The sequence below is a fragment of the Pogona vitticeps genome, chromosome 1 (genome assembly GCF_051106095.1).
Source record: "Pogona vitticeps strain Pit_001003342236 chromosome 1, PviZW2.1, whole genome shotgun sequence".
Classification (NCBI taxonomy): domain Eukaryota; kingdom Metazoa; phylum Chordata; class Lepidosauria; order Squamata; family Agamidae; genus Pogona; species Pogona vitticeps.
This window is the reverse complement of record NC_135783.1, coordinates 18,841,612-18,858,922: the sequence shown is the minus strand read 5'-3', so window position 1 is coordinate 18,858,922 and position 17,311 is coordinate 18,841,612. Positions and strand designations below refer to the sequence as shown.

At 44.8% G+C, this 17,311-nt stretch overlaps 3 protein-coding genes and 1 long non-coding RNA gene across 8 annotated transcripts in view; 3 read left to right on the top strand and 1 right to left on the bottom strand.

Moving 5' to 3' along the window:
• Positions 1–2,418, bottom strand: part of LOC110087023 (two pore channel protein 1) — a 38,689-nt gene extending 36,271 nt beyond the window's left edge. The window contains exon 1 of one of the 2 annotated variants that reach the window (XM_072988683.2): positions 2,218–2,418. In XM_072988683.2, the coding sequence (XP_072844784.2) occupies positions 2,218–2,370 (153 nt within the window). In that variant the 5' untranslated portion in view covers positions 2,371–2,418. Of the gene's footprint in view, positions 1–2,012; positions 2,114–2,217 lie in introns of those variants that run through there. The other variant, XM_078382879.1, reaches the window with a different exon arrangement.
• A 1,901-nt stretch (positions 2,419–4,319) lies between these two features.
• On the top strand, positions 4,320–9,895 carry LOC144585742 (uncharacterized). The gene is made up of 3 exons (XR_013540243.1): positions 4,320–4,455; positions 8,991–9,092; positions 9,847–9,895. It is a non-coding gene; the product is annotated as an uncharacterized LOC144585742 (long non-coding RNA).
• A 96-nt stretch (positions 9,896–9,991) lies between these two features.
• MTLN (mitoregulin) lies at positions 9,992–13,060 on the top strand. 2 transcript variants are annotated; one of them, XR_012083160.2, is made up of 3 exons: positions 9,994–10,249; positions 11,154–11,201; positions 12,686–13,060. XR_012083160.2 is itself a non-coding variant. In XM_072988702.2 (2 exons), exon 1 carries the CDS (start codon positions 10,062–10,064, stop codon positions 10,242–10,244), a length of 183 nt encoding a protein of 60 aa, XP_072844803.1. In that variant the 5' UTR covers positions 9,992–10,061; the 3' UTR covers positions 10,245–10,249; positions 11,154–11,202. The 2 variants fall into 2 exon arrangements, 1 of the variants encoding a protein (XP_072844803.1); XM_072988702.2 differs by lacking the exon at positions 12,686–13,060 and having other exon boundaries at positions 9,992–10,249; positions 11,154–11,202.
• Positions 13,061–15,223: 2,163 nt separating this feature from the next.
• Positions 15,224–17,311, top strand: part of NPHP1 (nephrocystin 1) — a 36,191-nt gene continuing 34,103 nt past the window's right edge. For all 3 annotated transcript variants that reach the window (XM_020794792.3, XM_020794791.3, XM_072988672.2), the window contains exons 1-2: positions 15,224–15,381; positions 16,728–16,798. In XM_020794792.3, the coding sequence (XP_020650451.3) occupies positions 15,310–15,381; positions 16,728–16,798 (143 nt within the window). In that variant the 5' untranslated portion in view covers positions 15,224–15,309. The remainder of the gene's footprint in view (positions 15,382–16,727; positions 16,799–17,311) is intronic.

The following is a 17,311-nucleotide window of genomic DNA, read 5'->3' as shown; positions in this document are numbered from 1 at the left end:
GTTGTAACTCAAGAGCTACAGGGCAGAATCAATCGGGTCCTGCATTATTCTAACTTTTTAGATGCCAGCTCTCTCCATCGTTGCCCATTTTACTTAAGGACAGCGTGTTTTCAATTGTAGCTCATAATGAGATAGACTGTTGCAGGACAAAATCCACTCCTACCCATAGTTGAAACTAGAAAGGTGGGGAATGGAGGCCGATGATGGGGAGTTGGGCATCTCTGCCACACAGAGATAGCAGAGATGCTGACACTTCAGCCTCCTGTTCTACTATACCACTGCTTTGATCTCTCAAAGAAAAGCACCTTAATATACTATACAGTACATGCTCCTTGAGCTGGTGCAGCTTAATGGGTTGGAGCCAGTTGAAATCACTCAAAGTATTTGGGGTTAATAGCCCTGCAGGGCCTTGGGCAAGCTGCACCGTCCCAGAGAACCACCAGGAGGAGGAACGGGCGAATAACTTGTCCTAGGAGAAGTAGCAATTGCAAATATCTTTGCAAAGATCTGCAGGAAACAAAGTTACCTCCTCCATCACAAGACAAATTCAAACCACAAAAAGAACTCACTTGAAAGTATACAACCAAAAAGTTAATCCTAGTTTTACGCCATCCTTCAAACAGCTTCTTCTTTCCACCAGGGCTGGAGTGTGGAATATTCTCCATCTCCCCACCAAGCCAAGCGATAAAATTAAACTGTCCACCAGCCCTTCCCAAATCTTGAGCCCCTCACCTCTCATTATTCTCAGCCATCATGGCCACGAGTACTGGACTTGTAGGAGATGCAAAGCGCATCAACTGTCCTCTGGGCTACCAGCAACAAGGGTTTAAGCTGAGTGCAAGGATGCCTGCAGTGGCGCAGAGACATCTAGAACAGGTGCTCTCAGTTTGTCACAGGCAGCCAACTTTCTCCAGTCTTAGAAAATTCATTTTTGGGAACTGCAACGCCCAGAGTCTTTGACTCTACTTGCAGGCTAGCTGGAGATTCTGGAAGCTGCAGTTTTTTTTAAAAGTAGCTTTTTTCTACAAGAGGAACAACCCCCCTCCCATGAGCTCCACTGTATCGCAGGTGTTCTCTCTGTTGCCCCACGCTATTGGGAGGATGAGTTTGTCTATACAGGAGAACCTGCCTTTTGGCAGGACAAGGAAAGCCATTAGGGGGGGGGAACAATGCTTTGCTGTGCAGAATCCTCCCAAACTCTTGGAAATCTTCTCAAAAAGCTGCACACAGACGGCCATGAAAGCAGCCCAACCTAGGAACGGCAGCCAAAATGCAGAACACGTCTCCGATTCCTTCATTTCGGAGGGCTCCTGAGCATAGACTAGGAGAAGGAATTAGAGGCGAAGACAAAATAAAAAGTGTTTAAAGAGAGACCAAAACGAGGTGGCACCTTAAAGACTAACTTTTGTATTTTTTTTTTTGATGTGAGCTTTCATGGACTTTGTCTTTAAGGTGTCACCACGTTTTGGTCTCCCCCCCCCCCCCTTTTCACCAATAATGCTTGCACATTAAAATATATGTATATATTTAAAAGTTCGTCACTAAGGTGCCACCATGTTTTTGGTCTTTTTAAAAACGTTTTACTTTGTTTTCACCGAGAATGCCTTGCACAGACCCACAGGGCTACGACCCTTTTCTACAACTACAGCGAGGGTGGGTGGGGGGAAGTCGGGGGACAGCATCGAGCTCATGGAGGCTCCCCTGTTCTCTCTCTCTCTCTGCCTCAGATCACGCACACGGTTAACCAAACGGGGATCTAGCGGGGCGAGGGGGCTGCCTTCCCCTTTCCCAAGATCGAGGCAGGCGATCGGCTCTTGCAGCCGCCGGGGATGCCGAGCGCGAGGGCGCGATTCCTCGGGGCCTTTTCCCCGTTTACAAGAATCGCGGCCACAGGGAAAGAGCTGCCAAAGATGGTTCGGGAGCAGAGGTCCGAAACGCTCCTTCTAAAACGACCATTATGGGATGGAGCTGGGAGAGATGAGAAGAGCACGGAGTCCCGGAAAGCTACTTACTCTCTTTCGCCCCCCCCCCGAGGAAACTTTTCCAAACTCTGGAAAAAGTACGCCGGGAGCCTTAGCCGCCTGTCAAGGAAAGCAGAGCGCAGAGAGAAAGGAGCAGGAGTTGTTTTGGGGCTCGGCCTGTTTTGGGAGGCGACGTGGAAGCGACGCCCCCACCCCAACCCTCCTCCCACCCGCGCCAGCCAGGATCCCGGCTCACCTCCGGAGCCGAGTCGCCCATGGTAGCGGCGGCGGCGGCGGCGGGGGCGACTGGGCCGGGTGTGGCTAAGGCGCCGCTCTTCGAGGGCTCGGCGGCGGGATGGGGCTCGGCCGGCGATGGCGAACTCGCCGCTGAGCCGCGAAACTCCTCCATCGCCGCGCGGCTCCGCCGAGGCGTTTTCAAGGCAAGCTCCCCCTCCACCCCACCCCACCCCACCCCCGGGGCCGCCGCACGTGACGCGGAGGGGGGGCGTAAGCGGCGCGCACCCGCGGGCGGTGGGGCGCGGGTCCGGGGGCGTGGAGTGGGGAGGGGGGCGGTCGGGGGGGGCCCGCAGATCCGGCGCGCAGCCTTGCAAATAAATAAATACATACATACATTGTAAAATCATTTTTTTAAAAAAAAAAGAAATAATTCAATTTGCGGGCAGCCAGAATTCCCCGCAAACGAAATCCCATTGAATTCAGGGCGCTTTGCTGTGCACCGAATTTGGAAACCGGGGCAGGAAGCGGCGCGGCTCGCCATCGATCTGTGGCCGCCCTTTCCCAGATCCGAGGCACGTTACTCGAGAGTTAAGTCCCGCTTGGGAAGTTAAACGTGACCTCCCACGTTCATGCCCAGGGCCCCCCCCGTCCCGTCCCTTCCCTGGGTCACAAGCATTTGCCCCGGCGAGGTTCCAGCCTCTGGGGGGGGGGTGTTTTCTTCCTCGGGCGGAGCCGGTCCAGGAAGGAGGGGAGGGGAGGGGAAAGGGATGGGAGTCTCTCTCTCCCCCCCAGGCGAAAGTCGCTATGATTTTTTAAAGAAATGGTTTTTTAAGTTGGCCTCGTAAAGATACGTTCACTCAGCATTTTGGGGGTTTGTTTTAGGATAAACTCCCCCCCTGCAAGTGAACTGCGGAAGGAGCCCCTGAAAGCCTCCGGGAGCCGCAATTCACCTTTTAAATAGGTTGAAAGCGAACTTCACACCACTTCACACACACAGTTTTACAAAACTGGTAGTAGGCTTTCTGCCATTTCCAGTGGCCTTTTTGTGGAGAGGAATGTAGCCCAGAGGGGTCTTGGGGGCAGATGGTTGCCCCCCACCCCCCTGCCCTAAATTAGAGGGTTCAGACTCAATAGGCATCTGAATAGGAGGCGGCCGCTGTTTTGTGATTTTGCAGGTGTAGAACAGGGCAGCTGTTTCTAAGGGAGGCTGGCGGGTGATCCAAAGGACGACCTCTTTGTTCAAAGGAAGAGAACTTTACCTGTTGATTTTCTGCCTGTCATGCAGCAACTTCTGTCTCCTCGTAACTGTGTAGCCTCGGTAATTGAGATCAGTGATTGTATCTCTACCATGTGTGCAGAGGTCCCAAATGCCCATCCTGGAGAATTCCATTTAAAAGGCTCAGGCAGGGAGGGATGGAGAAGTCATTTGCCCCCGGGGAAGATGCTGCCAGTCAGAGCAGAGCAAAACTCAAGGAACCTGGTATTCCTCTGAAGGATCTTGGGCCTGAAGTTCCATCAGACAGCATGACTGGCGGCCAAGGCAATGGAAGCTGTAATCCAACACGCACTGAAGAGCAGAGCTTGCTGCAGAATCCTGGGAGTTGGGAGAACATGGGAATTGTAGTCCCCAAAGTACAGAGTCCTGGAATCTTGGAGAAGGGACCCTAAGCATCATCTAGTTCAAATCCTTAGTGTAGGAGTCAACAGCTAAAGCATCCCTGACATATGACCACCTAGTTTTGTTTTCCCGTTGAGGGAGAGTTCAGCATCTTCCAATGTAATTCATTCCCGGCCAAATAGCTCTTATTACGATCAGGAAGTTCTGCCTAATGTTCGATTACAGCAGTGGTTCTTAACCTTGGGTTACTCAGGTGTTTTTGAACTGCAACTCCCAGAAACCCCAGCCAGCACAGATGGTGGTGAAGGCTTTTGGGAGTTGCAGTCCAAAAACCCCTGAGTAACCCAAGGTTAAGAACCACTGAATTAGAGTCTTCATTTTTGTAATCTGGATTTATTCCTCTAGGTCCTACCTACTAGAGCAGCATAACACAAGCATGCTCAATCTTCCATCCGACAGATCTTCAAAAGACAGCTGTCTTCTTGCACTCTTCTCTTCTCCAGGCTAAATATACTCAACTCCCTCAAATGCTCCTCATGGGGATTGATTTCCAGATCCTTTACCATCTTGGTTGCCTTCTGGACATGTTCCAGCTTGTTTCTTCAGCAGTAGTACCCAGAGCTGGACACAGTATTCAAGGTGAGGTCTGATCAAAGCAGTAGAGTTCTCACTTCACTTGATCTAAACAGTGGAAACTAATATTTTTGTTCATGCAACTTAGAGTTACAAATAAGCTTTTTAAAAATTTTAATATTTTTTTGCTGTTGCATTAAACTGTTGTCTCATGTTGGGCTTGTGGTCTACAAAAAATTCTAGATGCTTTTAACGTGTTAAGGCCAAGCCATGTGTCACCCATCTTGTAAGTGACCCAGCCTGACAAAATACAAAACGTTATATTTGTCCCTGTTAAAATTAGCATTTCTGGTTATCCCATTTGTTACTGTTGAATAGACACTGAAGCCACATATCTGCGTATATATATCTATGCTAGCTAGTTACATCATTAAACACTGCTGTGAGCTTTACATATCGTGATGGTTAAATCAAGAGAAGACAGCACTAGAAAATGTCCCAACAACAGGTGAACAGAAAGAATCTGCAGAAGGCAAAGCCTTAAAGGGTAGGATCTTTAAAAACACAATGTATTCTTGAAGGCTTTCATGGCCAAGATCCGATGGTTGTTGTGGGTTTTCAGGGTTGTTTGGCTGTGCTCTTAAGGTTTTTCTTCCTAACATTTCACCAGTCTCTGTGGCTGGCATCTTCAGAGGTCAGGAGTCAGAACTCTGTCTGTGCTCTGTTGCAGTTTGTTGGATAGTTGAGTATTTATAGTTGTGGGATCAGCTTTTGTCCTTTTCAGGAGATTGGGTGATTATGGTGATCAGTGTGTTTTTTGTTGTGGGTCTATCATTGTGCTAAGGGGGAGAAATGATCTATCACTGTGATTGCTGGGTGTTGTTAGCTGGATTTTTGTGTGCAGTGATCACTGGTCCTTGTGGCTGGGTAGAGTTTGCTGACCTTTTGCAGGCTGTATTTTTCAGTGCTGGGAGCCAGGCTTTATTGAATTTTACACTTTCTTCTTTTTTGTTGAAGCTCTGCTGGTGTTTGTGGATTTCAATGGCTTCCCTGTGCAGTCTAACATAATGATTGCTGGTGTTGTCCAGTACTTCAGTATTTTGAAATAGAATTTCATGTCCAGCTTGTTTTAGGGCATGTTCAGCTACTGCTGATTTTTCTGGTTGTTTTAATCTGCAGTGTCTCTCATGTTCTTTCATTCTGGTGGGGATGTTGTGTTTTGTGGTTCCAATACATACCTGGCCACAACTGCAAGGTATCCAGTATACTCCTGCAGTGGTTGAGGCGGTTCTTTTTGTCCTTTGCTGACCATAACATTTGTTGTATTTTTGTGGTGGGCCTGAATACTGTTTGTAGGTTGTGTTTTTTCAAAAGTTTCCCCATGCAGTTTGTGATCCCTTTGATGTACGGCAGAAATACTTAATTTGCCGGTGGCTGTTTTTCCTCTTCAGTTCGGTGTTGTTTTCTTGGTTTGATGGCTCTTGTGATTTCCTTTTTGGAGTAGCCATTTGCCTGTAGGGCCCAATTCAGATGTTTGAGTTAGGTGCTGAGAAATTGAGCTTCACAGTTCCAATTTGCACGGTCTACCAGTGTTTTGATTATGCCTACCTTCTGTGTAGCTACCGGTCTGTGTGGGTGGGTTTTTGTGTACACATTTGGAACCATTTTGGAACCGCCAATCAGCTGTTTTCTAAACATCGCAATGCGGTGTTTAGCCTATCTAAACATCGCAATGTGATCGCATTAGCGATCGCAAAAAATGCGTCACTATGCGGATTCGTCGTTAAACGGTACGCTCGTTAAGCGAGGCACCACTGTACTGCAGAAGAGGTTTAAGCTTATTAATTAGAGCAGACCCTGGAAAAACTACCTTTGAGACAGCAACCTCCAAAATGTGAAAGTCAGCGTCACCATGGGGGATTCCGGGAGTTAAAAAGTAAAAGTTTCCAACCCTTGAATTAGGGAAGGGCCTTAGGTCTCTCTCTTAGAATTTGGGCTTTGTTTGCTCATGGTTCCAGGGGCCGGAACGACGTGCCAGGTTCAAACTTGTTTGAATTCGAAGAGACTTTGTTCATTTCATATGATGTCAGCTCTAAGGGGTTTAACTCAGTGCACCTTGGGCACCATTTCAAAGCACACCAGGGCTTCAGCCAGTTGAGAGTGCCTTTCCTTCTTGGCAGGGCTTCTTGTCCAGCAGGCAGCTGGACAGCGGTGGCTGAGTGTGTACTGGCAATGGTGACAGCAGGGGCGTTTTTGACACCCAGGGAGACCTCTGCTGTTGCTGCTGCTAAGGCAGTCCCTGGCCACTGCCATCTAGTTGCCAGACAGATAAGCAAGTCCCGCAGAAGAGGAAGAGCAGCGGAGTCCTTGCCGGCTCCACATGGGGTGGAAATGGAGCCACGGAAGCTGACACCCACCCATCCCCTAGGCTAGAACAACATGGCTGGATGGCCAGCGCTGGGAGGCTTTCCAGCTAGCCTGGTGCTAGTCAGATAGTATTGTTCTTACGGGGTTTGTGTGCAAACCAGTGACTTGTTTTCTTCACATTAAAACAGTGCATGTGACAGGAGTCTGCCTTGCAGATGATCCATAGTAAAAAAACTTCCTGTGGGTTTATTTGCAACCTGGAGTTCCATCAATCTTTTGATTTTTCAGGAAGAACATCTGTCTGGAATCCTGGAGAACTGTTGGCAGTTCCTGTAGTCTTTTATTAGAGGGTTTTTTAATACTCTGCTTTGCAGCAGGAAAAAGCTCCTGGAGCAGTTTGCATATTAACAAACCTCGCTGCCAGGCCAGCAGTCTGAAACGCGGTGGCACAAAAGGTACAAGGGATGAGGAGGGGAGAGGAAAAGAGGAGAATTCAAGTACCAGCTTCTAGTGCTGCATGCTTCTTCTCATGGCCAGATAGAAGGTAGCTTTAATGCAAGCAGACATCCTTGGCCTTTTAACATGGGCAGCTGGAAAGCAAACAGTTCACAGAAGAAAGGAGCCAACATTTTCTGGCCGATCAGCCAATGGAGTAGCCGTGGGTGTCCTTTCTCTCTCTCTATGGCAACCTGATGAAATGGCTGCCAGATGACAGAAAAGAGAGAGGCAAAATCTGATGAAGCTGGTTTCTCAGACTGTTGGCCCTGTTCCCTTCCTCTATCCCTTGCTTCTTTCAGGGACAAACTGTGCTGGATGGACCAATGGTTCATGTATTACAAGAACTGATAATATGATTGTAAAGGCCAGGAAAATCAGGAATGCTATATGCCAGGAAAGCCCAGATGATTGCCAAGAACTCTTTTTTTAATGTTAATTTCCATTTTATTGAAGCCATATGTTTTACCTCAGTACTGCTGTTTGTTTTGGCCCGGGTGGGGTTTTCTGACAAACCCACTGACTGCACTATAGCACAGCTGGTTGCTCTTACAGCCACTGTTCTAGAGAAGTGTGGAAAAGTTGGCAGGCTTTATGGGCTCTGCCTATTAGTGAACTGCAGATCCCTGTCCTTTTCATCTGCCCTTGGCGGGACTTGGCGTGGAGGAAAAGGAAGTTTGCCATTACCGTAAACTAAATATTGTTTCTCCAAGCAGAGGCCCAGGAGTGCTGAGGAAGCATTTATTTGCCTCCAAGGCACCCACAAGAGGAGCTTGTATAGAAAAGGTACATTAATTCAACTGTATTTTAAAAAAGAAACCTACCACCAACCGTGATTAGATTTACTGAAGACACAATTGTATTCTTATTAACATTAACTGAGCATTAATTGGGCTGGGGCTCATTAATGGCTACACAAGTACTGTATTGTAATGTCATTTTTGGTTCTCAGTGAATTCTCTTGGCCTGTCTCAACAAAACAATGAAGTATCTGGTGATATTGGTTCTTGTGGGTTTTCCGGGCTGTTTGGCCATGTTCTGGAGGTTTTTCTTCCTAACGTTTTGCCAGTCTCTGTGGCCGGCACCTTAAAGACTGTTGTGTTTTGCTTGGCATAATCTTTCATGGGCTGCAGTTCAGTTCATCAAATACAAGGCACGTTTGCATCTCAGCAGGCCAGAGCCCACTTTGTCCAACACAGAAAGCCTTATTCTCAATCCGTATGAGCCCTGCCGGCCCCAGTGGCTTCTTTCCCAGGGTTCCTGCCTTCTATCCCTTTCTCCACACAATCTGTAGGCAATGGATCAAACTCAATGAGATTTATAATAAATTTGGGTCAGAGGGAAAAGAACAATGGCTTGCCTGCAGTCAGAGGATCCTGTTTCAAGCACTAGTCCTGCATCCTCTCTATTGCTTTGCTACTGGCTCTATTCACTGAGGAGGTCAAAGTCTCTTGGGTAACTCGGTTCCCTTCACCAAGTTCCTGGTCCTTTCATGAACGCACATCACTTCTCCTCCCTCTGAAAGCACTGATTTTGCTCATTTCTCTTGGCTCCTCTCCATCCATCTTTGAAGATTTGATGTCAGCCCTTCATACCCAAGCGTTAGCCTGGCGCAAAGAGGCTTGAAACAGGCGAGGGCATGGAGCACATTGGGAAAACATGGATGCCTAAGATGGTGGCAGGATTGAAAAGTTTTTGCGGCACCTTTTGCTCCACCTAAGTGTCTCCTGTTCTTCTAGGTGTGGAGATGGTGGCTTCATGAAGGGAAGGGGGACCTGGGCAAGGAGATGCCTCCAGGCCCTGCCCGAGTCATGTCGGAGGAAGGCAAGAAGGACAAAAAGGTAAGGCAAGAGAACTGGGATGAGGGGCTCTTCAGTGAGGAGGCTCTTTTTGGGAAGAGGAGACATGAAGGGTTGTTTGCACATCAAAAAAGTAAATTAAACTCAATGTGTACTGACATTTTATTCCCTTCTCAAAATTTATCTGGTAGAGGCAGATTTACAGCAAACCACCCCCCCCCCATTAATATTATTATGTTAGGGTAGAATTATATTCTGAAAAATCTATTTTTAATATGTTTTCTTTATCCCATTAAAATGCTTTGTGCAAATACAGTGGGAGGTGTGTCGCAAGTTACTCTGGCTCTTATAAAAAGGAGTTGCGACTCATAAAAGGTTGGAAAACGCCGTTCTAAGGGGAAAACAAAGCAGAAAGTAATCTGCAGGAAAGGAGGCAGAAGGAAGCCCCAAAGTAGCAATTAAAGTATCAATCTAGAAAGAGATAAAGAAACCACCTGCTATCATCTGATTGTTCGTGGGCTTTTAGAGTTCTGATCTTGGCAGCATCGTAGAGATCTCTGTGATATCCCATGGGGTGGAGGCTCTAGCGGTGCGTGGGACTGCCAGACAATGCACAGAAAGGTGTTTCATATGTTCATTTGAGTCACTTCTTGGAGAATCTGATGAAAGCTACAAATTTCTGCCCCCCAAAAATGCACATAAACATACATATTCCAACATCGGGTCTAGAGTATGCAAGCTAATAAAAAAAGGCAAGATTGCTTCTGAAAATGTTAATTTGGCATGGGTCTTGTAGTTTGGGCCTAGGCTTTGTCCCCTGAGAGAGACCATGAAATATTGGTGAATTGGGATGGCAGTCCTGCCCTCGTTTTGCTTGAAGCTTAGTCGCCATCGGCCGCTAGAGGGCGCTGCACCACACGACGTAGAAGTGACCGACCACGCTCTTCCCTCTCTCTTTCCGTCCGCTCTCGAGGCGAAGTCTTTTGGCCGCCGCGAGCCGCCGTAACAGCCATGGCGCTCACTGCTGAGCCCTTGTCGGAGCGGTCCGTGCAGCTGGCGGTGCTGCTCGCCTTCGCGTCGGGAGTTCTGGTGGGCTGGCAGGCGAACCGAGTGCGGAGGCGGTACCTCGACTGGCGGAAGCGGCGGCTTCAGGACCAGCTGGCCGCCACGCAGAAGAAGCTGGACCTGTCTTGAAGGGGGTGAGCGAGAGCAGGAGGACGGTGGCCGGGCGGGGCCATGCCCTCTTCTGAGTTTGCTTTTGCAGCTGGGCTGTACAACAGCAATCTAATAAAAATAAAATGCGTACAGAACTTTCCTCAAGAAGGCTGAAAAACTAAGTCTGTCTAGTTTGGCAGTTGCTGTAATGCATGTGCGTGCAGTCGCGCGCACAAAATTCAAATCAAGGAAGTTTAAACTTAAATATAGAGAGAAATAATTGTTCTTTTCATATTTTTTGAAGACTCCCTTGTTTATGTTCTTATAATTGTTACTAAGTTAAGTTATAATTGTTACTAGTTTCCCTCCTTCTGCATCACTGAACAAACAGAATGCTGAACTTTACAGTATTTTGTTTTTCTCCAGCATAGTTCTGATGTTCTTAATGAATGCTCCAAAAGATTTTTGTTTCAAAGGAAGGGCGCCGCTTATCTACTGCCTGATAGTGCTTAGAACACATTCTGGGTGGTTTACAAGTGAACTGTGTATGCTACACATTATTCCTCCTCAAAAGCCCAGGATCAAACACAGGTCATGAGCAGAGTCCTCACTGCAGTACTGCAGTTTAACCACAACTTAGTCTTCAGAAGCTTCAACTCAAGTCTTCCAAAAGCTTTTTGTGAAGTGAAATGTTATGCAGTAATATAATATGTATAATCTTTAACAGCAGTCTGAGATATGAAATAAAAGGCCTTGTCCTGAAAATGTTTATGCATCTGATCATTTATAGAGACAATGTGTGGTAGCGAGGGTTCTCTGCTCCTGAGCAACTAGGTTCTTGATCCTTTGTATTTGCCTTGTCTTTTTGTAGCACTATCAGCTTATTATCTTTCAGTACAAAATTGTTGCCAACACAGTGTTTGCTAATCAATATTTTTTACCTTGCAGGAGTCACAGATCTTCAATATCAGAAGCATGGTATTAGTTGTTCAACAGGTGATGCTTCTCTTATAATAGGAAACTCATGTTGGGAAGGACAGTTTGCCTGCTGAATTCATGCCCGTTTGGTTGTTGTTAAAGACCTAAAGGTTTTGGAATGAGGAGGAGAAAAATAAGCATTAAGTATTCAACCAGTTTCTGTATCTGATGTTTTCCCTCCTGTCACATGTTGACATGCTATTAAGAGGGCATACCAATAATCTCTTTTTGAAGAAAAGTTTCATTTTTAGTTTCCTGGTGATGAGGTTTCAGTTCAAAGCAAAAGGCTTGGCCAGGCTGTTTTGGGGCACTTGTTCATATGGAAATCAGACATGATACACAGGTGTGAAGTTGCTCATTTGGGTACAGTAGCAATATTTGTATGCTCAATGTGCAGAAATTAAACTGCAATATCTTTTTCCCCGTTTATTTCTGTGCCATGAAAAGCTTGACACTTAATTTCTATGTGTTTTGTCACTAATATGGGCACCATTGGTGCTAGGAAGCTCATCATTGTTTTCCTCTACTGAAGCAATTGCAGTGTGTGTTTTTTTAAATCACCAGGACTGCTTTGTAGTTTGTAATCTTCATTTGCAGTCCTATAAGATGCTTCCTCGAACCTGATGCCCTCCAGATGTTTTGGATATCAGCTCCCATTAGTCCCTAGTAGCAAGGCCAGTTGTCAGAGGTGCTGGGACTTGTAATTGAAAATATTTGGGAGGCCCCAACTTTGAAAGGGTTGCTGTATATAATTACCTTGGATTAAATCGTATTGCATTTGATGAAAATTGTTTTTGAGTAGGCTTATACAGCTGGGCACTTTCAGACTGAAGTAGTATACTTTTCAAAATCACAGGACTCAGTTCTAAATGTAGATATTGAAGTACTGGAGCTGGATTGTCTCATCTGTTGAACTGGAAGTTGCAGCGAAGCCCCTTCTGGAATGCAGACAGACATAAGCTTCAGTGTTTAATGGTGGATCCATCCCGATCTCCTCCTTGCTGTTGCTTGTGGTTATGTGTCAGAATAGTGTCCATTCAAACATTTTTCCCCATTGAACCTTTTACGTTGATTTCCTTCTTTTTTGCTTATGTCAGAAGCAATCCAGTGGTGCTTCCAGAGTGGAAGGATCAGCTGATAAGGTGATGGTGTGGTCCAGGGAATGTCTGAATGTGCTCTCAGTCCTCACATTCTTTTGGGGAGGCTCCTTCCTCGATTTCCTTAGAGAACTAATGTAGTACGAGGACAGAAATGTTAAATTTGGGAAATCCAGGCTTAATCCTTCACTCGGTCATGAAACATACTGGATGGTCTTGGACCAGTCACTCTCTTAACCTGGCCTGCCTGACAGGGGGAAGAGGGAGAGCCATGTATGCTGCATCAGGCTCACTGGAGGAAAGGCACGAGTGTAATTAAATAAAGATAATTAACTTTTGCTTTAAGAATGGAAAACATGTGGAAGGAATAAACAATGTATATTTTCTTTCTTTTTCTGTTAATAGGCAAAACCAAGTAGAAACCACAAGACACCTGAAAATCAATTCCACCTGCATTTAAAGTTACATTAATACATTTAAAGTTACTTTAAATACAAATATACAAAATTGTATTCTTGCACACAAAGTTGTTCTGAAAAAAATACACATGGTATTAGCTTCTGTGATCTTATTCACTAAAACTGGTATCAGCAGAAACATTATATAAAGAAGTCTGATCAAATATTTAAATTGTTACTTTGTTTGGTTTTGTTAATTTCATGTGCTATGTTTGAAAGAACTGGCTATTTCATTGTGTGACTCTGAAGGAAATATAGTAACTTGAGTGTTGCCAATGAAATTCTGTGTATGAATAAATAAAATAAACATTTTAAGACATTATTTATGCTAAATTATTTTGATGGATTTTCTGCTTAGCTGTATGAATGGCTATGCAGCCCCATTTTATTTAATTTCACCCCTTGTAAACATAAGGGTTAAATTAAGTTGCTGCTCTAGGATGAAATGTTTTAATGTGATACAAAGTGTTTTACAGTCTGCTCCAGTAACTAAACAAGACTGATTGGGGATGATAACATTTTATGTATATGGGCCGAGATACACTGGGTGATAAACCAATTGTATCTACTAGAGATACACCTACCGTATACTGTACAGTACATTGCTTTTCAGACACAGGCCCCTTACTGCGGCAGTTCACAACATCATTGAAATACACAGAGAAACACAAAACAGTTAGAAATAATTCAACAAATGTAAGCAAGAAATCTTTTATAAAAAGTAGATTAAACCATATTAAAATTAAGACAAAGGCACGTGGGGAGGAGATTAACATACCCTGGCTTGCTCTGATGTGTTTGTATGTGGGTCATTACCAACTTGCCCAACATCTGTGTAGCTTTGATCCAAGGGAAGATGCCATCATTATGTACATTCAGATTATTTATGCATCCTCAGACAGACTTGTGCAATGGCATGGCATTGGAAGATCTGGCTTCAGATAGCTATTCCGCCATGAACCTCATTGGGAGGCAATTTTTCTTCTTACAGAAATGGTGGTGGTGGAATGTGGAAAGGAGGCTTCCTAAGAACTCCAGTGTTGTGTGGTGGATAACAGTGTTGGACTAAAACTATGAAAACCTGGATTCAAATCTACTGGCTATGGAAACTTACTGGGAGGTGGCAATGGTGAACCATTCATTGAACATCTCACATACCTCAAAAACCTCACAGGTGTTTCCATAGGTTGACTTGAGGGCCCATAACATACACAAGTGGATATTGTCCCAGAGAATGCAGTATTAAGAGAGATTGTGTTGGTAATTTGGTACACCTTTTCTCCAAACTTGTGTGAACAGTCCAAAAGAAATATGAAGAACTTTGATAGTGGCTGTTTGTGCATGCTGCTGCACCACTAGTACTGCACAGTTCACTGCTAGGACTTTTCTCTATGCCCACATACATAAAATGGTTGGATTCAGACTTACTTAGTCATACTTGGGAGTGTTGTTGTTGTTTAGTCATTTAGTTGTGTCCGACTCTTCGTGACCCCATGGACCAGAGCATGCCAGGCCCTCCTGTCTTCCACTGCCTCCCGGAACTGGGTCAAATCCATGTTGGTAGCTTCGATGGCACTGTCCAACCATCTAATCCTCTGTCGTCCCCTTCTCCTCTTCACACTTTCCCAACATCAGGGTCTTTTCCAGAGAGTCTTCTCATGAAATGGCCAAAGTATTGGCACCTCAGCTTTAGGATCTGCCCTTCCAGTGAGCACTCAGGGTTGATTTATTTCAAAATGGATAGGTTTGTTCTCTTTGCAGTCCAGGGGACTCTCAAGAGTCTCTTCCAGCACCACAATTCAAAAGCATCAATTCTTTGGAGGTCAGCCTTCATTATGGTCCAGTTCTCACTTCCGTACATTGCTGGAATAATACTTGGGAGTAGACTGGAATAATTTTGGATTTAAAAATCAGTCCTATACATTTCCACAGAATTTTGAGAAAGAACTCTGATTTAAGCAGCTCCACTGGTTTCAGTGGATGCACTCTTCAGCACAGAGCTACTGTGGTGTACTAAGAATGTCACAACTCAGGAGATCTGGGCTCAAATCCCTGCTCATTGAAACCCATTAGGAGTACATTATTCATGGCCCATCTCACAAATCCTTGAAATTATCAGAGTATTCATGAGTCAGAAGTTACTTAGCACCTAACAAAAAGAATAACTATGCAAGTATGATACAGATCTAGGCCTGTGGCTTCGTAGTTTTGCACCTCTAAACACAGAACAATACAACTTTCTGCATTTCCCCAGAATTAAAAAAAACAACCCCTTATAAACAATGAATATATTTGTAACATCAGCAGTAGAGGTTTGATTACTTTTATTCTAACGGGTCGTGAAAAAAGGTCTGATCTCCCAGTTCTTTTACATTCTGGTCTGGGGCACATCAATCAACGAATCCCGCCCTCCCCTGCACACCATTGTCGGGAACAGCCTTCAACGCTTTCTCGCGGCGCCTGTAGATGACGTCATCATCTCGCGCCTCAGCGTTTCGTCTCCTTAGCGACCGGCGGCGGCGGCGGCCTTTTCTTTCCGGCCCGGGGAATAACCTCAGAGTAGCCCGAGAAATGAGCGGGCGTCGAAGCCGGACGGGTCCGCTGCAAAGTGCCTTCCGCCGGGGCCGAGAGCTGCGGGAGCAGGTGACTTTTCCGCTTATAAGTGCTGACTTTATTTTATTATTAATTATTTTTTTTTGCGTCGAGAGCGCCGGCAGGTAGAGAAGGGAAGGAAGGAAGGAAGGGAGGGCGTTGTGGGAAGCTGGTTCCAAGCGCCGTCGGTCGAGGTTTGGGAGTGACCGTGTTAGAGAGACCGGTGGGAGCAGCGGAGAGACCTGTGGTGCCTTAAGGGTGATGCACTTATTATTGGGGCATGAGCATTACTGGCCGGTAGCGCGCGTCATCCCATGCAGCTTCTTCTTGTGATTATTTCATCCCTTATCTTTGTGTTCTTCATGTCTTGTATACATTTCAAAGATTTGGGCTACAGGCTGTCATACACCCAGATTTTGTGTGTGTGTGTGTGTGTGTTTGCCAATAAGCCGCACTGAATTCAGTGGGACCTCTGGGTTCGTACGTAGTGTATATACTGCTTTTATTAGGGCGAACGGCTCCTCAAACTGTTTTCACAGCAGTGTTAAAATAGGTGTCAGTTTAAAAAAGTTGTAACAACTTATGAATAGTGAGGAGTTTATGTTGCATTTGTTGTAAACAGACTTTCTGTTCCGTGTGCGCCTCACACATTAGCACACACTGTGACTGAAGTGGTTACCATAATTAATTGCATGAGTTGGTGGTTGTCAGGGCAGAATACTTGATGGGGTTGCTGAGAATTCCCAGGGAATTATTACTAGGTAAGTGTGTATGAGGTTGTTGTGTTAGATGGCAATCTTATGTGTGTATTCTTGGATGCAACTTCCATAGAACTTAGTGCTTCTAAATAGGTGTGTGTATAGGATTGCATTGTCTGTGTTGTGACTGCTGGTATCAGGAGAGGGGAAATTAACAAAAGTGATGTCCAGGACACACAGGGAAGTCTTACTCTTTCAATTATATACATGGTCATCTGCTTTTATAGGTTTGTATATTTATATTTTTTATTTATTTTTATTTATTTTTTATTTACAGTGGGGTCTTGACTTGAGAACTTAATCCGTATTGGAAGGCGGTTCTCAAGTCAAAAAGTCTGTAAGTTAAGTCTCCATTGACCTACAGTGCATTGAAAACTGATTAATCCCGTAAGAGGCCGTTTTTGTTCCATTTTGTTTTTTTTTCTGGTCTGTAAGTCAAATCTCAGTCTGCAAGTCAAACCTAAATTTTGCGGCCAGAGAAGTCTGTAACTCAAAAAGTCTGTAAGTCAAGCCATCTGTAAGTCAAGGGTCCACTCTATTGTATTTATACCCCGCCTATCTAGTCATTTTGACCACTCTATATGAGACTGTTCATCTGTTTTTCTTTGATAAATGAACTTTTATGTTTCAATCTTTAAGGTGAATGTTTTGCTTCAGGAAAGCAAAGAGACGGGGACAGATTCTGAAAAAAAGAAGAGCATTCGTCAAAGGTAATGTAAATCTTTTGTAATGCATGTCTAATATATTCTAAGCCAACACTGGAAAAAAATACCGTGTTTCCCCGAAAATAAGACAGGGTCTTATAATTAATTTTTATATTAATAAGCATTAGGGCTTGTTTTAAGGCAATGTATTATTTTTTTCATATACAACAATCTACATTTATTCAAACACAGTCATATCTTCTGGTTACTGCACAATGGTGCACAATGGTGGAGGATGGGGTTTCACTTAACTGGGGCTTATTTTGGGGGTAGGACTTATATTACAAGCATCCTGAAAAATCATGCTAAGGCTTATTTTCAGGTTAGGTCTTATTTTCGGGGAAACAAGGTAACATGTACAGTATACGCTGATTTTGGGGAAACAGTGTAACATTTTTAAAAATAACATTTGTTAGTATTTATTAGTTCTTTTCAATGTGAATAGGGGAAGTTAAGAATATTTTAAGCTATAGATCTAAGCATGATCAGACCCTTTAAACTTTCCTGCCTCCCAGGCTT